The sequence below is a fragment of the Pholis gunnellus genome (assembly GCF_910591455.1).
Source record: "Pholis gunnellus genome assembly, chromosome: 8".
Lineage (NCBI taxonomy): Eukaryota > Metazoa > Chordata > Actinopteri > Perciformes > Pholidae > Pholis > Pholis gunnellus.
In genome coordinates, this window is record NC_136534.1 from 6,060,156 (window position 1) to 6,084,383 (window position 24,228).

A 24,228-nucleotide genomic window follows, 5' to 3' on the forward strand; every position below is an offset into this window, starting at 1 on the left:
CGGGCAGGTTTTTGCAGCATTTTGAACAGACACATCCAACTGGGAGAAGAAAAGAAATAAAAAATCAAAACGGGGCTGAATTTCTTTCTTCTGTTGAATCTCTCGGCTGCATTGTTTATCAATCTGTTGTTTATCGGTACGGAAAATTCTCCACAGGTTTGTCTCTCTCTCTCTCTCTCTGGGTCCCTGTCTATCACTCCCCCCTCTGCCCCCCCCTCTCTCCTCCGTCTCCAGCGTTACTGTAACATATAATTACTCTGCAGACTTGCTGCCTGTTTCTTATAACTTCGGGGGTTCAAAGAAACCGTCGGAGTGTGGAGGAGAGCATTGTGGGAGTTCCAGGTGGATTTCTCGATAATGAGTTAGCGCGCTGGTAGAGTCGAGAGTTTTAGTAATGGCTGGCTGCTAAGGCTCTTCTTGGGAGTTTAATGTAAAACAAACAGGGCCGCGCTGACAGCCTGGGAAAAAACGATACTGCACTTTCCCACTTCCTCTTCGGGGCTCTCGCTGCCTCTCATTCTGAGCAAACGGGGATTCAAAGCAGGGTTGGTATTCATGGGATGGCTCCATGAATCCTAATTTAGGACATTCAAAATGCCTCAAACATTACCCCTCACTTCTAATTTCTCGAAATAGGCGAGACGCTGCCGTCCTCTCTGCTCGTCTGGACAAAACGATGCAGACGGGGGAAACGGAGTGCAGATTGACGGGGGAAGACATGGGAAATGTGGGATCCCAAAAATAAATCTATATATTTGACACTATAAGGGTTAGCTTGTCTCGGTGCGGATGACCGGGGGCGCCCCGTGGGGGACCTGAATACACCTCCCCGCTGCTTGTTACACACTCCAGTGCATGTATTATACATAACACGCTGCTAGGAATACAACTCCCAGAGGAATCCTTTTGCTGAATTCTGTCCTCTCTCTCTCTCTCTCTCTTCGCATATTTCAAAAAAGTTCTGGTGCTGGAAAAAAAAAAATGTAATGCAGAAATCATAGACAGAACACCCAGCAGAAAGCTACAGCCACTCAAACCAATCACCAGTCCTTACTTAGAGATACTCCCCCATAGATTCACCCTGGCGAGCATCCAAAGTGAACCGCTACTATCTTTGCAGGCAGCCATAAAGAAAAGCCGAGACCACTGAAAGGTAAGCCAAAGCATATTCCTGCAAAGCATACTGTGTATTGAGATATTCACTGTTTTCCATAAGTGACGCATCTGCAGGGAGCAATGAAGCAGCCTGCAGAGGGTGAAGATATAAACAGTCCAGGCCTCAGCCTTTTTTTTTTTTTTTTTCAAGGTGGGCAGAGAGTTCCTGTCCCCCCCCCCCGTTTTAGTCGATCCGCGCCGTAGCGTCAACGCGATAAACACGACTTCGGTGCCGCTTCAAAAACTGGAGCGCAACAAAAAAAAAAGGAAAAAAAGGCCGGATTCAGAATTGAATTCGACAAAGTTTTGGTATTTTTTTTCAGCGCGCTGACATTCAATTTCAGTGTCACCTCCATAAGGGTGCCCACACCTGCGGGTTGGCGGTGAAGAAGAATGAGCGGCATCAAACGTTTCACCACTTTCTGAACTTACTCCCAGTCCACCAAAAAAAAAAGTGTGAGTGGCCAGGAGCGAAGTGTGGATAGAGAGCCGAGAAAGACGGACACCCACCCAATTTAGCCAAAGCTCTCATGTGGCAGAGTTGCTGCAAAGCTGCTCGAGTCAAGTGTGGAACACAGCCGGAAGTTTTTGTACCGCGTAGTACCGAATTTTTGAAATTTATTGTAAAAAATTCTTATTGGAAAAATAATAATACTTCCATCACTAAACACAAAACTATAGAAAAATGAGCAGAATTAAACGGCGTTAGATATATTTTCTGCCGTTTTTCTTTTTCTCTCTTCGTCTTGCCGACGTCTTAATAAGACGCCGCAACTGTGAGATGGCAAGAGATACTTAACTTCTACTCCGAGATTTAAATTAATTCTTGGTATTCAACATCGTCTCTATTATCGTTTTGTCATCAGCTGGCAAGTGTGTGGGGATTCTTGTGGGGGGGATTTGCTGTAATGAACTTATGCAGCACAACACAGAACAACTCTCACAAGGGGGACGTCGGCAGATGTTATTGTGTGTAATTTAATAAGGTCAAACGGGAAGGGACAAACAAAAGGCAGTGTCAAGCGATGCACAGCTGAGGTGGTGGAGATGATGATGATGATGCTATCTCCAGGACACATGTATGAAGAGTGGCAGAGGGAACACAATAAAGTGAGAAATCCTGTTATCCCCCCCACCCGCCCCCCATTTTTTCCCTTTTTTTTGTTTCATACAGTCGGTCTCTGAGCAAAAAGATTAGAAGATTTTAAAGAAGTGCATAATCTTCTTTCACAGCTTATCAAAACTTTAATGATTTGGTGATAAAGAGCACAAAGTTAAGTAGCCGGTTAAGAGGATAACTCCCCAGTGCAGTCTAGTGATTAGTAGATGAGAATTGGGAGACTGAAAATCCCGGTTGCAAATCCCACTCCTGCCACTTATTCACTTTGAGGGGAGAAGAAGCTCCATTTCAGCTTTGGGGTGGGGAGGGGGGTATATTGTCACGGGGTAATCACTTTTTGAAAAGTGATAAATGGAGCCCCTCTCCTTTGCCCTTTTTTTGGAATCCAAAAACACATCTTTATTTACGTGCTTATTTGTCAGCGCGTCTCCCTGGTTAACACCCCTGTCACCCAATTATAGCTGCGGAAGCCCGCCGCTTTTCACGGGGGGGGGGGGGGGGGTGAGGCTGCAGACGGTGGTGTCAGGGCTGCGTACAGTCGAAGCATCTCCTCATGCAGTCTGAGACAAAACCCGGGGCCTCTGTGCAACGTCCCGCGTATATGGCCGCTTTAATGAGAGCAAGCCGGACACAATGCTGCAGATTGAGGAGGGTTTATCCTCATGACAGTGAGTCACTTGGTTTTTTTTCTTTGTGCTTTAGGGTGAAGGCTGAATAAACAACATGTTTTTTTTTCTCTCAAATTTCTGACAGATATGCCCGCTTATTTACATGAAAACATATCCGCCTGATTCATTAAAGATGCTCCAGATAAAGCTTTCGCTGAATTAGTGCGAGAACAAATGAATTGAAATGGCGAGCCCCTACTCCACTTGTGCCTTGCTCGTTATCTGCACTGAGATAGGGATTCACTTAGTATAAAAGAGGAGCAAAAAAAAAAAAAGAGGGAGGGGGGAGGGCATTAATTACCTTGTGAAATCTAAAGACCATTAACTTTGTGTGTCAAGTGATGTTTCTCAGTTCCTAATCAGAGTTTTAGTGATATAAATTACTCTTTGGAGTAAAACAGATATGGTGTGTGCATGTGTGTGTGTGTGTCCTCGCAGTGCAATTATTTCTGCGTGTTTGTGACTTTGAGAAGTGAGGAAGACACGAGAGAGAGAGAGAGAGAGAGAGAAAAAAGTAAAAGAAAGAGGGAGCAAGAGAGACAGACGGAGAGGGAGACAGACAGGCAGGTGGGGAGTGGAGTGGATGGAGGATTGTCAGTGTTTTTCTTTTTCTTTTTTTCTTTTTTTTATTTAGCGGCGGCGCTGTGTGGCGTGGTGTGTCGCGCCGCCGAGAGATAACAGGATGCCGGCGCTGCTCGCTTACCTTTGCTGTACACCACACAGTTGTTTTTGTTGTCTTCCGCTCCCTGCCAAGTCACATCCAGCAGCCACCTGGGGCCGGCGCTCAGCACCACCGGGACCGTGCTCTTCGTCTTCTGGACGGGGACAGATAACACACACTAATCATTCGCTTATTTTGGTGATTAAAGAAACATTAATAACCACTGAGTTACGCTCCTCTGCTGCTCTGAATGGCCGTAAACACACAATTTCAGAAACTATACACCATGCAACCCAAGTCCACCCCAATCCTCTTTTTCCTCTTCTTTTTTTCCTTTTTTTGACAACGCTGAGAAGATTTGAGAATCAGGGCAGGTTGTTGTGTGTGTGTGTGTGTGTGTGTGTGTGTGTGTGTGTGCGCGTGTGTGAGAGGTTGCACAGTGGTTGGAGTGGTGACAAATGGGTGCAAGAGAGTCAAAAAAGGAGGAATAATCATCCAGAACTGAACCCCAATGATTCAGCATCCGATCATTTAAAGATTAGGAAGTACAAATCTGGGATTTATGTAAAAAGAAAGAAATGAAGAAAGAAAAGGCTGGCGACTCTCAGAGAGGAGGAAGCGAGCGTTCAGGGCTGAACTTTGGGCACATTGTGCCTCGCTATCGCCAGGATCTCACCATTTCCTGAAAACAAGCAGGGAAGAATTTAAAGAATCAGTATCCATTTCAAAGGGCGATTGAGGTTAGGGGTTTTTATAATATGCCGGGAAAAAAAATGTATTCTGAATGTTGTAAGGTCGTTTTTCTTCCCCGGTCAGAGGTCAAACGTGGGAGTTTTATTCCATCGGAAAGAAGAAAAAAAAAAGAAAAGAGGGAGATAGAGTGCAACATCCACCGCGGTGTCACTGGGATCTTGCTCGTTCTATTTATCCTCATGTGATTTCCTGCTCTGTTCTATTTTGTTTCCTGGTGCTCCTTTTTCTCTCGCCTCTTGCAAAATGGTGGCGTCGGGTGTGTGAGTGTGTGGGCAACATCCCAGGCAGCTGGGTACAGTGTTTACTATTCTTACTCAAAGGCAAAACGTCAGTATTTCAAGGCCGTAATACTTTTGAACCTTCGGGGTGGAGGGTGGGTGGTGGCGGTGGTGGTGGTGGGGGGACGACCCTCCTTCATTAAGATGTTACAGAACTAGTCGAGCTAAGAGAAATGCGGGGCTGGGAGTGCAATCCCGAACACTCTCATTTCTTTTTTCCGTTCCGAGGCGACAGAACGCCGTCCATCTGCCTAATGCAACAGAAGAAATGCTCGCGCTTTTTCACTTCCTCTCTCCCCCGCAGAAGGCAAACAACCTTCGAGGATAAATGCAAATGTCACTTGAGCATGTTAAAGGTCTGAATTGGCACAGATATGCACAAGAGATGAGCACAGGCAGTGTGCCTGCATGCCCCCCTCCTCCTCATCCTCCTCTTCCTCCTCCTCCTCCTCCTCCTCCAGCCGCCCATTTCTCTCGCCATGAACTCTATCTAGTGTGAGGCTGGAGGACAAACTGACTTCTTTTTTTTCAGAGAGCATTTATTTAGTAGCAGCAAATACATCTCGGGGAGATGATAGCAATCTGTTTGGATTTTGTCTGAAAATTAAAGACACTAAATAAAGACAGATTCCTACGTAGTCCCTATATATATAAATGTGTGTGTGTGTGTGTATATATATATATATCTGCACGCTGGCAAACTACACTGCCAAACTGATCAAACACAGACAGTAAATTGTGTCTGTTGATATTCTTATTCCTTCTCCTGGCATCCTCTTATCCCGTCCTGGCAGCAGATGAGAGAGAGAGAGCGAGAGGACCTCTGTAATTTAAGTCATCCTCGATTTCACATTTCAAATTAGCCTCACAATAAAGTCTTCTATCTGGCTAACCTGAAAATCTCACACCCCTGTCAAAGGAGCAGAGCAGACCGGCCGATTGTTGCTAGGACGACTATCTGAAATGGGAATCAGATTAACCCTTCCTTAGATCTCCAGACTGGAGCCATCTCTTATTCAGCGAGCGAGAGGCCTCTCCGCCGTCCCTCTGAGCCTCTGGGAATTCATGATATTCCAGCTGCTCTCAATAGGAACCAATGGGGACAAAAAAATACCACCTTAACTCGACGTCTTCCCATTGTTAGAAATGTGTTCAAAATTATTGCAGCAATCTGGATTAATCCTTCAGTTGCTGCTGAGATAGAAACTTAAAAAAAAATCCTGACCACGGGTAATATATGTGATTTAATCGTGATTGGCCACTATTTTCCTTTACTTCCCTTTTGTTGGCAAACAGAGCCAGCAGCGAACCCCATGACCGTTTCCCGGGTGCAGATTTACATAATGCATCGATCGCGACAATGGTGGCCCGCGTGCTTTGTAAGCACGCCGCATGTACCAGACGTCACGCAGACAAAGAAACGCAGAAGGAGCGACTGCACACTACATATTTAGGATTAAGACGCAGCGGGCGTCTGCGGTGCGGGAAGGGGGAGGAGCCAAAAGCAAATGAGGGAAAAAAAAAACATTTGCTGGGGTCTGGATCGGTTTGGCCTGAGTGGCCGAGGCCTGACAGGCAGAACATTTAGATTTACCCGGGAGAGAGGGAGGCGTTAACACATCACACCAGCAGAGGATGTGACGTATGGAAGCTCTTTCCTGTCCCCCAAAAAAATATGCTGACCCCTGTTGGATATTAAATATGTCACCTACAAAAACAAATCTTAGTTCATATTGCATGTTTATTTGAGGTATTTTAAACAAATATTCAAAAAGAGAGATGTTATAAGACAAATAAGTATTAGTTTTGTTTACGGGGGTACAGTGTTTAGTATCAGTTTACACACTATCATCCCTGTCAGAGCCTGTATAAAAAACCTCCTGTCTGTGCAGTGTGTTATGGTTTATCCACCCTCTGCCTTCACTTCAGTGGTTTCAATACTCTGCCGGTGTTTTTTATTATTATTTTTTTTCCTCCTCCCTGAGCCCTGTTACCGTTCCCCGTGTAAGAGATACAGTGAGCGAAACAGTGTAGTCAGCGAGGAAGTGATTACAAACTGATGCTCCAAATTCGCTATAAAATGAAAATCAATATTTCCACAAGTTGCTGCAACATAAAAGATAACCTTCATTGATTTTTTTTTTCTCGACTTAGGCCTCTGTGATAAGATCTAATATAAATTTTCAGCCACATGGATTTGGATCAGAGCGGAGCAGAGGCTGAACGATAAGTTCCGCGCACATTTCTCAGAGTTGGATTTTTTTTTTTTTTACCTCAATCCCTCCCCCCTCACCCCTCTTCCAAGGCAGGGCTGTACTATTTATAATTGGCCCTGTGTGAGCAAAAGCTTCTATCAGGAATCTGTTCTAATTTTTATTACTGAGAAGCTAAAGCCTGTTCCAGATAATTTGGAAATTTCAGGGGAATTGTGATAGAGCTGATGGCACAGCCGGACTGACTCCAGAAAGGAGCTAACCTGTAATAGCCTCTGTGGCTGCGCTGATTAAATGTTGCCATAGATGAAAGACCTGCCATCACCGCAATAAATTAACCAATCACACAAATCCCAAGTCGCTACTAATCCCTCCTTGATACCATGATCCTCTGATCAGCTGAAGGAGGTGAAGAAGAAAGTGGCTTGTGACACTCAGCCTTCCTCTAACTCCCTGCTTCCCTGTGTAAACAACAAGCTAATGATATCGCCGCTGACCATTTCACCACCACTGGCTACTCTTAACCCGCTTCATGGTCAGGGCAGGTGAAATCGATACAAACCTTGGTGGGAATGATTATTTTCCCCCATGGCTTTTTTTTCCCTTCTTCCTCCCTCCACCAAGGTCACTGACTGGCACTGTATCCGTCTTGATCCCACAGCTGCAGGATTTAGACAACTGAGAGATCAAAACCGCTCCGTCTGAATATCTCGACACATTCATTGGCTTCACACGCCGTGCTTTCAACACCCACTCGGTGTCAAGTAGTGCCATTTAAAAAAAATAAAAAAAATAAAGCAAAAACACCAGGCAAATAACATTAACATCTCTCGGATGAAGAATAAAACGCTTTATCAATTCTTCATTTGACTTGAATCCCCGACAGATTCACTTCCTCCCCTCTAAAATGCAACGTAACGCAATGTCCAAAATCAATCACGACCCTGTCTCCAATAAAATGACACTCCCATACGAATGAAATAAACTCAAACTCAAACTGCACTACGTATTTTCTCCTGGATTACGGTCGCAGTTACGAACAGTTTGAAACACGTGGTTATTGCTGTAAATTGTAACAAAAAAAGAAAACGCTGCAAAACTGCTTGGTTAGATTGAGCCAAATAAATCATCTTTTGGATTAAAACAAAACCAATCAATAACGCAACACAAATACTTGGTTATGTTTAGGCTACAATAGCACTTCACATGGGACACCAACGACAGTCTCCTGGGTTGAAAAACATGACCCTTCCTCCTCCCTATGCGGACTTCTGTCGACTCATTTTAAACTTATTTTAAAGCGAACATAATCCACGACAAAATAGGTTTCCCCTCGAATCGTAATTCACAAGTTTTGTTGTATGGGAATGTCATTTTCAGGAGCGCCACGTCCTTTTTCAGAGGGTACTAGCAGCATAATAAAAAAAGCAAGCTTATGTATGGGTTATGTCAAGTTTATATGTTCTCTGTTTCTAACATGGGAGGGAGGATAAAGGATTTGTACCTGTTCTACCAGTCAGTTTACAGCAGACAGCACACTCACACCTTGATAACGTCCATTGCAATTAGTTGTTCACTGCGATGAAACAAATTGCATGTGGTCAACTGGAAATTTCATTAAGGGAGATTTTCCTCTAGCCCTCGTTATCGCTCTGCGTATTAATATTTTCTTAGCCTCAAGGATGGATGGGTTGCAAGGGTCTTTACTTTATTTTTATTTTTTTGTTGAGTAAAAAACACAAAGTCTGTGTTCTCCCACCGCTATATCCATGCCGGGTGACAAAAAAAAAAGTTGTGCATAGTGCTTAGTTAGGGCTGCTGCCTGTTTCCTCCATTGCATTCTGAAAAAAAGAGTCTCCGTCAACATCCTACATAAGGTGAGAAATACCGTCATTCCTCAAGTCTGCCTTTGTGTCATTCCCTCCTTCTTCTAAATGGCCGTGGTTACATCTGCCAAAATGAAAAGATACCCACAAACGGCTTTCATTCTGTCCCCCCCCCCTCCTCTCTCTCTCTCTCTAAGGCTATAGCATCTGCTATGGGGAGACTAAATAACAGAAATATGCAGGAATTGCACACTAATTCCCTTTAGAGATAGATCTTGGCTGGTGCCCTGTCATAAATCAGAGAATTCCGATATGAAATGAGGCAAGCTGCTCTAATCATTTCTGCATTTCAAATTGGATCACTGGCTCAATCGCTTGGCTTTTAAACTGCTTGCCTAAGAGCAAATGTGAGGTGGGAGATAATTCAGCTGAAATCTCTGCCTGCTCTGTGCGGCAGTTAGTTTACTGCTTGAGTGCAAGAGAATGCCTTTTTTTTCTCTTCATCCTCTTCTTCGTCTTCTGCTTTCTCCCGTAGCCCATCTTTCTCTTTTCAACTTTGTTAAATTGACTTTTCATTTTCAAAATCGATTAAATTGAGAGAGTCACTGCTGTTCCCCCGGAATCTTTAAAGGGACACCCATCACTGTGCGCATGTGCCTTTATTTGTCTGCCGCTATCATTGGCGGCGCTTTGGGGAATAAATATTTCCTCATTTAAATCACCTTTTATCCTGCTGACTGGACTGTAAGCATCAAAGTTCATGTGCTGCATTAGCTGTCGCTTATTTCCCTCCATTGAAATGCCCACACTGCTTGTATTTATATTGACTGTGGGCGGCACTGCATGATGGCCGACCTGCTCTGTTGCTGCTTCAAGACATAACAGAGTGGTTATGAGGCCGACGAGTGATTGGCTGCTCGGGATGCTGATTAGGTAGCAACGCTGAATTATTAGCCGCGCATCTAGAAATGATTTTGTCATGTTATTTTTCAAAGTGAATCTTACTAAATCAGGGAGGGGAAGAGAGGAGAATGGCGATTCAGAAGGAGGGGGCTCTCTATCCTCTGTACTCCATTCTTCGAGACCTTCGGGCGCTTTGAGGTGCTCCAACTCTAAAGCCAAACAGTTTAGAGTAAGCTGTACCTGCCCTGAAGACAAGCAACCCCTTTCTCCACCCCAGACTCCTTTCCTTTCCTATGAATTATTTTGCTGTTCTTTTCCTTTTCCAGTCATTCCCTTTGCTTTTGATATGCTTCCTCTTGTTTCCTTCCTTTCCTTGATTTATCTCCTATCCTCTCTTGTCTCTCCTTTCCTTGCTCTCTTTTCCTTTTTATCCTTTTGCTTTTCCTATCCTCTCTTCGCCCTTTCTTTCATTGTTTTATCTCCTATCCTCTATCATCTCTCCTTTCCTACCCCATTTATTTTTTTTGCTATTCCTTTCCTTTTGTCTCCTCGTCTTTCCTTTCCTCCTCATCTCCTACCCTCTCTCATCTGTCCTTTCTTTCCCTTTCTCTCTTTTCCTGTCATTTCCTATTCGTCCTTTTGCTAATCCTTTCTTTTCCTTTCCTCCTCTCCTCTCTCCTTTCCTTTCATTTCTTATTTTGCTATTTCTTTCCTTTCCTCACCTTGTCTTTCCTTTCCTCCTCATCTCCTACCCTCTCTCATCTCTCCTTTCCTTTCCTCCTCATCTCCTATCATGGCTCCTCTCTCCTGTCATTTCCTTTCCCTCTCTTTATTTCCTATCGGGTCCTCTCCTCTCCTCTCATCCCTCGTGTCCTTTCCTTTAATATTTGTACATCACCCACACCGCTCTCTACTGATCCAGTCCAAACTTCTTCTCCCTCCCCAGCCCTTCAGCATCATTCAACAATGTCCCCAACTTTCTTTGTAGTGGAGAATGTTTAATTCAACTTCACGAGTAAATGCGCGTGTACTTCTGTAACTATGTATAATGCGTATGTCCTGAGAACTATTTGAAGTTGTAAACAAGAGAAAGCTGAATTTGTAATGCATGCGCTCCAGGAGTTAATCATATCTCGGAGGTATGAGTGGAGGTATGAGCACACACACACATGTACTTCTAGTGTTTGGCTTTGGTCAGGGGACAGAACAGCCCTGTCGCTTCACTACTCACTGTTTGAATTACTCGAAATTTTCCATTTGAATTCAATTGGGAAGGACTTGTTTGATCTCTTGCATGTAAGCTGGGGCTGACTCCCCGAGCGGCGAGAAGCTGTGTGAGGGAACATAATAGGGGAACCCGGAGCCAGTAATGTTCACCTGTATGGATATTACCGTGGCCCCTGGGGGTCAAGGTGGCGGGTGGCACATTCTCCGGACAGAACCGCTCGCTCTCTTTCGGGAATAAACATGCGGATGGGTGGGGGTGGGGGTGGGGTGGGGGGATTTCTTCAAAAAGGAAAAAAAAAGGAACTCAGGAGTCAATCAGTCAATGGGGTCACAACAAATCCCTGCTCTCATAACCACACGCGGAAGACTAGGATCAGTCAGAGGCAGCAAATAAAGACAAACAATAAAATAGTAGGCATGATGCTTGAATAAAGCCCCTGACTTTAGATAAACCCCTGTGCCCCCCTCTAGGTATTGGATTTTAATATTCTTTTGAACTCCCCTCTCTCCTCTGGTGGAGTTTCATGATGCATTAGAATAGCATCTGTATGTGATTTTATATTTCAGGAGACTCTCTCAAGTCTGCGCATTCGGAAGTGGAGCTCTACCCATATTAAAGTGTACAGAATCATAATTATAATAACCGCAAAGCACAACAAATTAAAATAATTATAATTTGACAAAGAACAAAGTGAGAAAACATGTCCCTTTGTTCTAACGACTAACAAACCCCAACAAAGGTATGTTTGATTTGCTTACCACCTGATCGTCTACATATTGCTGCAGTGCGCAATAGTTTGATCCCCGGGTGCACTTCAGACTGCATTTCTGGCTAAATCCGCCGCGAAAAAGGCCGACAATATTTACACCAAGTTAAGTAAATAAGATAAAGATGGTGAACTTGGCCCTCGCTAAATGCATTAGACGTGAACTCTCTTATCAGAGTCTCAGCACGCTGACTGTTAAAAGATGGGTTTCTCGAGCTGGAAATGGTCTTTGTTACCCAATTAGTTTGCCGACGACCCCGCGTTATAATATTCCTTCTTTGACAGCCTCATACACATCCATCTAATGAGGTGCTGCCGGACCACCAGGGAGCGAATGAACACTGTCCAGACCTTCATCTCCTCCAGCACCTATCAGCTTTCTTATCATCAACGCTAACCTTTTTTGTTTTTTGTCAGAGGACTTTCTGCTCGGTTGTTCATACGGAGACGTTTTGACAGAGCTTTGTCTTTGGCCCCGATCCAACTAGGCTGAGGATCAGAGGGCTAAGGCCAGGACAGGGGACGGCGAGGACTTATCAAGGTCCACCAGCAGGGGTTTGCCTCCCTGCAGGGTGGCAGTCCTTCTACTCGCTGAAGGAGGTGAAGCAAGCAAAAGCCCCTTTGCTTCTCCGCTTCCCGCGCCAATGTGACAAGAGAGGGGGGAGAACGGCTGAACACCGAAGAGCGACAATGCTTGTGTAGACGATGCTTGTGCAGACGATTTCGGGGAGGTTTTAAAGTCTCATGCTCACTTTCCAACCAGCGGCAAAACACGGAGAACTGCAACTTTACAATTCTACAATCTGAGCTGATGGAGAGGGATGGGTCATCCACCTTTGTCCTGGAAGTACCAAGAAGACTATCGGGGTGGAGGGGGGACTTGCAAATGCAAACAATCGGGGGATAATCTGCACCACTTTTCAAGAAAGTTGTTTCAACATATCACAAGTGCAGCCATGACAGTGACAGATGGCAAAGCAGCTGGCACCACTCAACTTTGTTTCACTTTTCTTGCCTCTTCTTCCTCCTCCTCCTCTTGCGCCTTTGCTGCAACAGCACTCCGCCGTGTATTGGAAGTGTTGGATAGTCCTTCATTTGGGAAGACATATTGCGTACTGTAAAACAAGGCGACGTGCGTGAAGCCGGGTAGTCCTGAGCTCCACTATTGTTGCCTGTACAGTCTGAAACCCAGCTTTGCTTGTTTCCTTGTTTCCGGTACATCGCAGCTCAAGAAGCTGATTCACGAGACTCTAGAGATAAGTGTGTGTAAGCGATAGCGTGTGACGTAGGTGTTTCTGCAACCCCGAACTTAACTGTCGTTCAGCAATGTCAATGCTCTCATCAAGCTGTTTGCACGAGGTTTATGACGTACAGGAAACATAAGCATGCAGACGCTGCATTTCCTCAGTGTGATAAGTTTGCGATGCAGACTGTGTCTCTCCCTGATGGGCCACTGGCAGACAGCAAACACCCAGAGGGTTGTGTGTGAGTGTGAAGGGGGGGGGGGGGGGACAGGGACACCCAGCTCACCCTCCTCAAGCCCCCCCCCCCTTAGGACCTGGAGCCTCACTGTGGGTCTTTCAGCCGTCACTGGTCTTGCTCTGCTGCAGGAAGACAGCAGCCTGTCTATCTATTAACAGTAGAACGGTCACATCTTCGGCGTCTGGGAGGATAGAGCCATTCATGTCATTACAGCGACATGAGCGATGTTTCCTTAGTGTGAAATCTGCACAATAACGCATGCTCATCTTATCTAGAATCTACCTGCTACACAGAGAGAGCGGCAGAGAATAGATAAATGACTGGATGAGAGCATCTTTAGCGTTTCTAGATGATCTCCAGAATTGAAAATACAATAAAATGGATGTTGGAGAATGTTCGCAACCTGCATTTTACCTGCATTTTCACAATGAAACGTTTGTGTGCAACCAAATCAGATTTGCAGCACAAGACATTGCTTTACTGCAGACAAAACAGGAAGTGGTGGAAGACGTATTCAGATCCTTTACTCGAGTAAAAGTAACAATAAGCAACAAGTTACAGTCCGGCATTCAAAATCCCACGATATAGAAGTAATATCAGTGAGTGTCAAAGTAAAAGTACACGTTTCTCCTTCTGAGTGTTTTATTATGATATATATTACACCATAAGGTCAAAGTTGAATCTGTATAATGATTGCATTTTCAAGGTTCATAATTATTTTTTAATCTGTAAAGTGACCGGTAACTAGAGCTGTCTGATGAATGTAGTGATATACAGTGTAGCGATATTCCCCTCTGAAATGAGCTGAAGTATGAAGTAACATAAATGTTTGGAATTTGGTGAAAGCAGCAGTGCTAGAGGAGTGAAAGGACGTAAAAAAAAAAACTCAGCAAATTTCAGCATTTTTAACGTCAACGTGTTTATCTTGGTATAACGTACCGCCTCTATCGCTCCCACATAAGCCTCAGTACCATTTGCTGTAACCACTGGAAGAAAATAATGTAGATATGAATGCAACACTCATAAACACTGCGAGCGCTGCATTGCGCTGCAGATGGTCCCCATCTTTATATTTGTGTTGATCACTGCATCCTTGGCGTGTTTGAGGAAAACCAAGCAGCCATCTCGGCGAGCATGAAGCAAATCAGTGAGTCCTGCTCTGCTTATCATCTGTGGGGGGGGGGGGGGGGGGGGGGGGCTGCCATATCAGTTTGGGTGTAGTTGTGTTGTGATGTAAGGGACGGGCGAAATGTCAGGTTCACTTGTAGATCAAGTCAACCATGCATTATCTCTCAAACAGTGGAGCTCGGCCGTGGCCGTATAGCTGTCTGACTGTGGCGACTGACTGAGTGCTTCACGGCTAAACACAAGGAGCAGTGACTTCCAGCCATGCACGCAGTCACTCTGAAAGAGCAGGCTAGGGAAATAAATGTGTATAGCAATATAAAAAAATATAAAAAACAGTAGCGGTGAGTTTTTTTCCGCCACAACCTACAATCCATCTGCCTCCCAAACGGACATTAATGTCATGTTGATCTGCTTACAAAAGCCCACATTTAAAGGGCTACTTCAATAGAATTCACCTTGATGTCCCCCCTCCCTTTTCAGTAACGCGGGAACATGAAAACCATCGATAAATGCCGTCGATAAATATATGGATGGGTTAGGATTGGGGGGGGGGGGGCAGCGCCAGATAATTACCATTTTACCCATCTGAAGAGACCCCAGCCCTGATATTGGTTTAAACCCAAGAAATAATTGATGCATGCAATCACAAATTGGTTCTCCGCCTAAAATTTGGGCCCATTATTTCATTAGACGGAGCCACATTCTTTGTGCCAAAATTATTTGTGTGTCCAACGCTAGAAATTCAAATCCTGTTAGTCCTGATAGTGTCTGGCGTTTAAAAAAACCAAAAAAAAACCCCGTATCAAAGACAGTGTGACTTACAGATAGAAAGCACGGGCCACCTTTAAATGCAGACATACATCAAAATGTTAGTTGTTTTGTAGTTTAATGGTTTGTTTGTTTGTTTGTTTGTGTGCATGTGCATGCATATTGCAGGATGTGTGTGTGTGTGTGTGTGTGTGTGTGTGTGTGATTTAGCAGCTATGCTACACAGAGGTCCTATCCTGGGGTGCCTTCTTGCATATGTAATTGGATGTTACTGTAAATAATTGCCTGGGCATGTGCCAGTGTGATGATGGTGATGATTTGTGTGTGTGTGTGTGTGTGTGTGTGTGTGTGTGTGTGTGTGTGTGTGTGTGTGTGTGTGTGTGTCGGCTCATGTGTGACTGAGTGTGTGTAGAACGTGTGTGCATGGTTATGTATGCATGTCTGTGTGTGTGTGTTTGTGTGTGTGCGAGCGCATCTGCCCCATCCGTACTCCACTCTCAAGTCCCACTGATTCTCCTTTCCAGCCATGTTGAATCCTCTTTTCCTTATCAGCCGAGCCCAGGCCTGCATCAGGCTCTCCTTGCTATGACAGAGGCTACAACAATAGGCCTGCGATACCGCTGCTTAGCGCTGCGTTTCGGAGGGGAAACCTGCCACGGGCGCAGATTAACTACAACACACACACACGCGCGCACACACACACACACACACACACGCGCGCGCACACACAAAATAGATTGCAGCCTCCAAAACAAAACATTTTTCAGAATGCCTCCTCTTGATTAATGAAGCAGTGACAAGAAGAAAAATATAATTTCTGAAACAGAAAAATCCGCCGCCACTTGTTAAAGTTTAGGGGTAGCTAACAATAAACATATTGGGAAGGGAGAGGGTGGGCAAAAGAAAAAAGGGGGGGTGAGATAAATGACTTGAGTGATGGGCTGAATAATTTCTGGAGCATCTTTTTTGGAGGGGGGAGTTGCACAGGCCCATATTCCTACCCTTGTACTAAATTACACAATAATCACACTCCATCGGCTGACAGCCTCTGCCTCTCTCTCTCTCTCTCTCTCTCTCTCTCTCTCTCTCTCTCTCTCTCTCTCTCTCTCTCTCTCTCTCTCTCTCTCTCTGTCCCAGGTGAAAATTAGGACAGTATCTTGACATTTTTGCTCTTCTGTAGTCTACAAGCTAAAGCTCTCTGTTCACAGCCCCAAAAAACACAGCATGCGCTCGCACACGCACCTCCCACACACGTACAGCACTACCCAAAACAAACACACACATCAGTGCGTGCACACACACACACAAATACCCCAGACGCATTGTGCACATGTGCGAGCACGCGGGCGTTTAATGGCTCTGCTCTCATGCGACACCAGTAGATTCAAAATAACTTGTGAAGGCTTCATTTTGTATCATAACCGATTCAAAACGACAGACAAAAATGTAACAGATGTGAAAGATATTCCACCCATCACAAATATATGTCATACATACCTATGATTGTGATGACTTTTCATTCAAGGGTAACGTCTTGATATCTCGTTAAGACTAAATTGATTATTATACATTATTAGCCTATAGTGCTTAGTGACTCTCATTATGTCCTTGCAACCTTCCAATTCATTGCTTTTGTTTCTGGACCCGAGTATGGGATCATGAACCATATTCTCGTATGCGCTCTAACACAACAAGTCTATACTGTATAAAGATGGAGGACGAGATAAAACCCGATAGATCTTGATCTGGAATCACGCGAGCCTTATGCATTGCAATTACCATGTCATTTGCACTAAAAGGCCCTCAAAACACATGCAGACCAGAATTCTATTGAATCCAGACTCATTACAGTGCACCTTGACTAAGCCCCAGTAATTAGCATTGGTAAGGCATTGTACGAGAGGCGGCAACACCCTCATCAACACACGTTTACAACCGAGCTCTAAATCTGCTGCTCATTAATAGCTCTCCTCCCAATCAATTATTAACACCTACAATGGGAGCCAGGCTCACCGAGGCCAGGCCTCTCACTCCAGGCAAACCGGCGGGGCCGACCGTCTCCTCCCGGTTCTGTCCGGCGTAGGTAATTACCTCTTTTAAAAAGACACCTGCTACTCAATAGCTTCGACCCAGACTGTTAATTTAGCCCCGTCCGCTGCCGACATTTATGTCTGAGTGTCACTATTAATTTGTGTTAATTTGGGAGAGAGAGAGAGAGAGAGAGCGTGCGAGAGGAAGCCGTGGGCGGAGGCGTTGTCGGCAGCCGGGGCTGAATGTGCTCGTCGCTCACCTGCGCCGGGGCTGCGGCTGTAATTGGAGTCTAATGGTCTGATTGATCAGTGAGAGAAGTGAGGGATGAGACGGCACTCTGGCAGCTCCATCAGTCAGGCAGAGAGGAGAGGAGGCGGAGGAGGAAGAGGAGCGGGGCGGCAGAGGAAGCAGCTGACGACAGCAGCACAGCCAACTCTTAGGGCGTTTTATTCTGTTCTTTTTATTGTCTTGCTGTTCTGCCTCTCTCGCCATAGAGCGCTCCAACCCGGGTCCCGCTCCTCAGTCTTCAGCTCAGACTCTGGTCTCTGTCAGTCAATCTAGTTAAGAGCCTTCTGTTGTGTCCCATTTAGGCTGCCTTACATCTCCTCCTTATCGTCTTTAAAAGATATTACATGTGGAAACCAGTTCTGTATTTAGACTAAAAACGTCTCAAATCGGTGTGTGATCTAAGAACGGTAAAGACCACAGTAAAGCCGGGCATATGTGCTGCCCTGATACAGCGCAATGTGATTGCGTTAACAGGTCTGCAACAGCCATAGCTATAACTCCAGTGCCTCACGCCAGACTGAGCCCCTGGGGTCTACAGGCCTGCCACAGCCGACCCATCAGCTGTGAAATCTGCTTTCCTCTTTGATAAACGGTCGAGATGTGACCCTATCTCTGTCCTGCAGATGCCCAGATTTCCTGTCATGCTTTTTATTTTTTCTCTGTCCCCTCCCCTCCCTCCCCCCCTCTCTCTCTCGCTCTCATTCTCTTCTTTTTCAAGCTCTACACCTCTCTTTCCAGGCCTGTCTGGACAACCGCGCGTAACGCTCCACTCGCCGCTCTTTTCTCCGGCGTCATCCATCACTCCTGGGGCACGGCTACTGAGCCCTGTCGTCCACCGGCTCCAGCTCCAGCTCCCGTTCGCTACCTCAGGGGACCAGCAAACCTCGCCCGCCTCCCTACATCAGACTCCGGGCCGGACCTACACGTGCCCTGCTCCTAAACGGCTCCTGCTCCAGTCTAATGCAAAAAAAAGCGGCCTAAGTTCACGAGATCTTTCATTATTTACTGTGAGCCACTTCAAGGAGATGTTACACTTTCAGTCGCTCTCCGGGCGCCGTGCCCAGGATCGAGAAACGGACCCGTGGCAAGCTCGACAAAAATAGCCTGACCTCTAAAGAGTCGTATCTGAAATGACGCGTCTGGACGGAGGGAGTAAAATATGTTTGACTTCAGAGAGGGCATATCAATATCTCACCGCGCGGGTCATGTGTTTCATTCACGAGAGAGGTGCCGCTCCTGCCATATACCTGGCCGCCTTCGGGTAATTCATTCACCTCGATAGTTTCGAGAAAAAAAAGCTAAGAGAGTAAAAGGACATTTAATAGTCTGTGGAGGTCACACTTCATAAGAATGACTGAGAGTGCCTCCTAGCTGAAGCAATGAGCCTTTATTTCTACCTCAAACACTCTCTGGCTGCCCTCTGACCCCGCTCTGCAGCACTGGCCGCCCTGACACGCATCTGGCTTCTTCTTCTTCTTTGTCTGCTCACTTTTACGTTACTTTCTACTTTCCTTCCCCCCTCTCCAGGTGAGGCAACAGGGTTTGTTCCGCATCTTGATGCGTCCGTGTTGGAAGGTTTGCACAACTCCCTCGCCTCCCACTGAAATAACTTGAGATAAACGCAGAACACACATTACGGATGTTGCCAACGGCTGCATGTTTTAACAAGGCAACAGCTCAATAACTAGAGGTTTCATTTAAAAAAAAAAAAAAAAAAAACTACGCTACTGTAAATGAGATGATTCCCTCGTGACGTGCCTGAATACGAGGGATCGGCTGATATTTTTCTGGCTTGTTCTGCATCCAACAAACAAAGTGAAAAGTTACACTGAACCCTGAAAGGAGGCTCGGTAAAACAAAACATGCCAGTTGGGTTGACCTAGCCTTTAATGAGAGATAGTGGGAAGCTGCTAACAGCCAGTACCCCGTTGGAGACATGAAACTTAGGAGAGGAGGAGGGCAAGCGGCAAAGCACTGAGAGGGCCCCCCGGGAGAATAGACACACATGAGATCCTTAAAGGCAATATGCCAAAGCGTCTTCCTTGGCTTTTAATTGCGAGGGAGGTTTGGCATATTCTGTAACCCCTCCACAGCCTATTACAGGTGATGACCAGCACCTGCTCGCTTAAAACAAAAAGAAATGAGAAAAACCTGAGGAGGATCTGGATGAATTCCTCAGAGGGCAGTTAGTTAAGAACGTATCACTCTAGCCAAGAGCAACAATCAGCGTATGCAGCTAAGTCAGCCGGGTGATGAATTTGTAAAGTTTGTGTCTGCGAAAAGCACCCGAGCAACAAAAAGATTCTCAAAAGATAATTTCCGCGTGAGTCAGCGGGGTCATTTGAGGGCTGAAGGGTTGGTATCGGACGCCTTTCAGGGAAATTCATGGAGAGATTGCTGGAGAAGTATACGGAGTGTGTTACGTTGGGAAGCAACTTGAGGTGTTGCTCTGTCAAATCACTTTTCCGCCCAAGGATAACTGGCTTTACCCTGAGAGAAGCCATATTTCATGGCTATAATACGGCCCGGGTTATTGAAAGCCACTGATGACTTCAAAACCGTGAGGGGAGCTTAGAAAACAGTTGAAAAAGCTGCTCCGAAAATGATTTAGTAAAGTTTAAGGGAAGAAAACGTTGGTGTGGGGGGGGCCTCTGAGTCCAAAAAATCCTCACGGACTTTTCCTTATGTTTCTTAACAGGATGAATGTGAGCTTGGTTACCATTTTAATAGGAATTTCTTAATTAATCCAAATGCAGAATGGAATATGAAACCCGTGGAGGGGCTCGTCACTCCACCGGAGCAGCGGGTCAACACCAGCCTCTTTGAAACAAGAGACATAAAGGCGGCTGTGTGCAGGGTAACATCAAAAATAATGGATTGTGACTTCATTCAGTTGAAGACTGGATGGAGCTCAAAATCCACCAATTAAAGCGTTTTGTCATGAAATATGCAGATTAAGTGGTTGAAATGGATGCACTTCAAAGGGGGCCAGTTGGGTCCCAGGAGAGCCACCTCAATGGGTTTGAATGTCACGGGAATTGCCATTAATACGGTCTTTAGATGTACAGTAGGACAATCGTGTTCCCATGGCTGCCACAGGCAAAGATTGACCAAATAAATGAATTTAATCATCCCTTTAGTCCAACAAACAGTTTTTAATTAGGCATACTTTATAAACGGTGACTAGTGGCTTACTAATGGTTAATAAATGTATTATTATTATTTCATATTTTGAAGCAAGTCAATAATAAAGACATCATTTGGGCTCTCGGTTCGTGAAAGTGGGTCCATATCCTCTTCTACTGTAGCACGACCTGCTTTGTCTTTTTACTCATCACCCCACCAATGGACAGTTTGACCTTTTTCAACAAAGTGCTTTAGAGGATCCAATTATAACACCTTGTAAAGTATGCCTCATTATATACCTTCCAATAAAACTCCACTGAGTTTGGTATGTTGCACTCAACCCAGGACTGTCTAGCCAAGGTACAAAAAAAACTGGATGGCAAACAACTTTCTTCAGCTGAATTCTGTACAAGACGGACATTCTTCTTATCGGCCAAACAGGCGTTGACGCTAAAATCTGCCACACATGACTTCATTTTGTCTCGTCCTGATTATTGCGTAGGCTCCTTTCACTCGCTTTCATTTAGATTTGCACAACTCGTACAAACAGGGTTTTAACCTCGAACTACCAGATGGGATCACATCACACCAGTTCTAGCTTCTTTACACTGCCTCTCTGTTCCTTTTAGGATTGATGTTTCTGCTAAAGTTTAGAGCTTTGCATGACCAACAAGCAACATTGCTTGAAGACCAAACAAGAGTAACCTGAGATCCTCTGGCAGTGACCTCTTGGCGGTGATCTGCTACTTTCTGTTAAGGGTTCTCTTTACGGGATTCAGAGCATTAACATAAGCAGCAAACAACAAGATCTAGTGGAGTAATATCTCCCTGAGCAGGGAAGGATGCCACTCTCCCCCTGTGTGTGTTGTAAATCAAGCTTCTCCGTGCTTTGTTTACATTTTGTGCTGTTAGCACTGTTAGCTTCTAGCCTCTGGCTCAGCCGTCTCCATGTCGAGAGCCAATGTGGAGGCAATATATGCTCTGAATTCCGTATTAAGCACCTTTAAGGCCCCTAAACTCTGGAATGATGTGCCGTGTGAGATTAGTTGAGCTGATTTCTTCTCAAATCACCCTGTATTTAGTACCTTCAGCTCCCTATTATCTTATCCAGTCATTTCCAATCATTGTGTTGTCAGCCTGTCTTGTTGTGGTTGGCTAATATTAAACAGTGGTCGCCCCAAACATTCACAAATGATGCAGCAGTTGACTAGAACGAGGACATACCATTGCAATGCTGTCTGTGCTCATCTCGATCTTCCCCTCGAAGGGTCCCCATGTCGTCCCCACAGGGAGCTGCTGCCGGGTGTGGATACGACGCTCGCCGTCTTTAAGGAAGCCATCCAGCTCTCCTAAAAGAAAGAAAGAAACACACACCAGAGCCCAAAGCAGTCAGCCATCTATGTAGCACATCAAGTTCCACATCAAATCACAGTGACATTCATTCAGTTGTCCTCTCCCCTCAAAACCTACATCACATTATTGCCTCAGAGCCCCGCCGGTAAACAGCGAAGGTTAAAGCCAAGCTTTTTTTTTTTTTTTCAAAATGGATAAGCAAATCAAGCGAGCATCCATCTGATGGTGTTCCTCAGACACATGGCGCGCTAACCTTTCTTGAAAGGTGTCTTGTGTTGAGATAATCTCTGTGAGACAGTGCAGGCTCGCTGGCTGGCGAGAGCGGCCAGTGGCAGGCCTATTTCTGTTGCTCCGGGAAGACTGGGCCCTTGTTAGTGCTGTGCAGAGCTCCAGTTAATTAACAGTGAAACCGGATAGCGCTGTTAGAACTACCGGTGCTCACCTCCCTGTCACCCCCCCTTCTATCTTATCTCTTAGATTCTGTGTACTTTTTCGGGATGGTGATTAATCAAATAGTTATGATAAATCCCATGGCAGGCCGTGACATAGTTTACCAGAGAGGATGTTTCCCTGTGTGTGTGTGTGTGTGTGTGTGTGTACATGGGAGAGTTCTCAAATGTACATTTCCGACCGGTTGCCTTGACAACCCAGAGAGGTCTTGTTAGAGGAAGTGTGATGATTCAGACATCTGTAGCGGCAAGTTCTGTCTGCTTTTATGAACTTTCTAGACTAAAGAAGTTCCACCAACTCAAACAAAGGACATTTTTATCAGGACAAAGTGATGTTTTAGGCTTTTTTTTATTACGTGCGACCGTTTGATCATCGGAATGATCTTTGGGAGGCCAGAGATCTGGGGTCAACTGCCATCATTATTCTGAGATCCTCCAAAGGAAGGACCGACACTCTAGCAGGAAGCCAACCCAACAACTATATATTATCTAGCAAATAATCCTGCTGTATTATTATTCAAACAAACTCTACATCAGTTGTTAACATTGGGTCTCTTTAACCTATTTGTTCACACGTGTGGCTAATAGGTATTCAGGGCCTTCTGAATGGGCTGAAGTGATCGCTGAACTTTTCTGATGCGTTCGGCGTATAATGACCTATTCAGCCCTGTTCCACTGTGTAAATATCAGCCGTGTATCTGCGGGCGCGCCATTGTGCACCGTCTGTTGTGCTCATATGGAAATGTGCTCTTATGCGCTGCTTTGAATGCATAAACATGATCGTTTGGCGATCCTACCCGGCACAAATGACGCCCTTGCTGATCATATACTCATCGGCGGTGGTCACTCCGCTGACAATAAAAAAGCTAAATGTCACCCCATAATAAAAATTCACCTGTTTGACCAAATCTTTGTCAAATGTAGATAAAAAAAAAAAGAAAAAAGAGAAGATATCTCTGCAACACCGACACACGGTCTAAACACGAAGTCGTATTCGAGAGAAACCGCAGGCACAGTTTTGGAATAGGCCCATGAGTAAGATCATCTGGACGGCGTTATCTCGCTCTTTCTTTCCACTCAGTCTCCCCTCCAGTGTTCCTGCTATTGCATGCTGTCTTCCTCGGTGCTGCAGTGGAAGGTGGGTAAGCTCATTACAGAGAAATAATTAAACATCGGTGCACAGCTGGTCGTCATCACGGAGAGCAACAGCCACCGCTTGATGCATTCTGTTTGTCCTCAGATAAGACCCACGGCCTTTAACCGCTTGGGTGCGAGTTCCTGTTTAGCCCCGCTTGACAAACGGCACCAGCCATTCCCCGAGCCAACGATTCTGATTCCTTTTCCTTTACCCTTTCTTTCTTTCTTTTATTTTTTTCCCGGGTGCTTGGAATGAAAAAGGGGGTACTGGGTATGGGTGCAAGAAGGGGAGATGGGGGGGGGGGGGGTACGATTCAATTTGTGCGGTTTGTGGTCCGCCATGTTTAGGTGCCAGTTGTGCGCATCTCACACCAAATGTTGCCTGAGGACCTTGGCTCACAGATGGCTTGTCACATCTGTTGCAGAAACTGTTGGTAGATCTCCACAAAAACACCCCGTGGATGAATAATGACTTCCCTCCGTGTACTGTCTGTATGTTCTCTATATGAGCATTTACAGGTTTGGTGAAAAATGTAAGAATATACTGGTAGTTCTGTTACCAACCGGGATAATGACAAGGCTGCAAAAAAAACCTTGATGTCATGGTGATAACACCTCTTACAAGCACCCCAAAATCCCAACTCTGTCACCAATGCATTCTGTACAAATACAGAAGTGTTTAGTCCGTCAAACAAGTGGAGAGCTCATGATGGGCTGTGAGGAGATGTAACGAACCCAGCGCCTGTGTTCCATCTTCAACAATTCCTCACCGTCCAATTCTCAAATGCCACAGACATTGGCAAAAACGAAGCTCCTCATGTGGCCTGCGAGCTGTACCCCCTCCACCAAAAATCCCAACCAAACCCCTCTCCGCCACCTTCACCCTCTGCACCCC

General features: G+C 45.4%; 1 protein-coding gene across 1 annotated transcript in view; it reads right to left on the reverse strand.

The window, feature by feature from the left end:
* Nucleotides 1-24,228, reverse strand: part of zfpm2a (zinc finger protein, FOG family member 2a) — a gene marked incomplete at its 3' end in the record, with an annotated part of 104,582 nt that overhangs the window by 29,945 nt on the left and 50,409 nt on the right. The window contains exons 4-5 of the mRNA XM_079165126.1: nt 21,619-21,743; nt 3,647-3,758 (exon numbers count right to left, since the gene is read on the reverse strand). Coding sequence (XP_079021252.1) covers nt 3,647-3,758; nt 21,619-21,743 — 237 coding nt within the window. The remainder of the gene's footprint in view (nt 1-3,646; nt 3,759-21,618; nt 21,744-24,228) is intronic.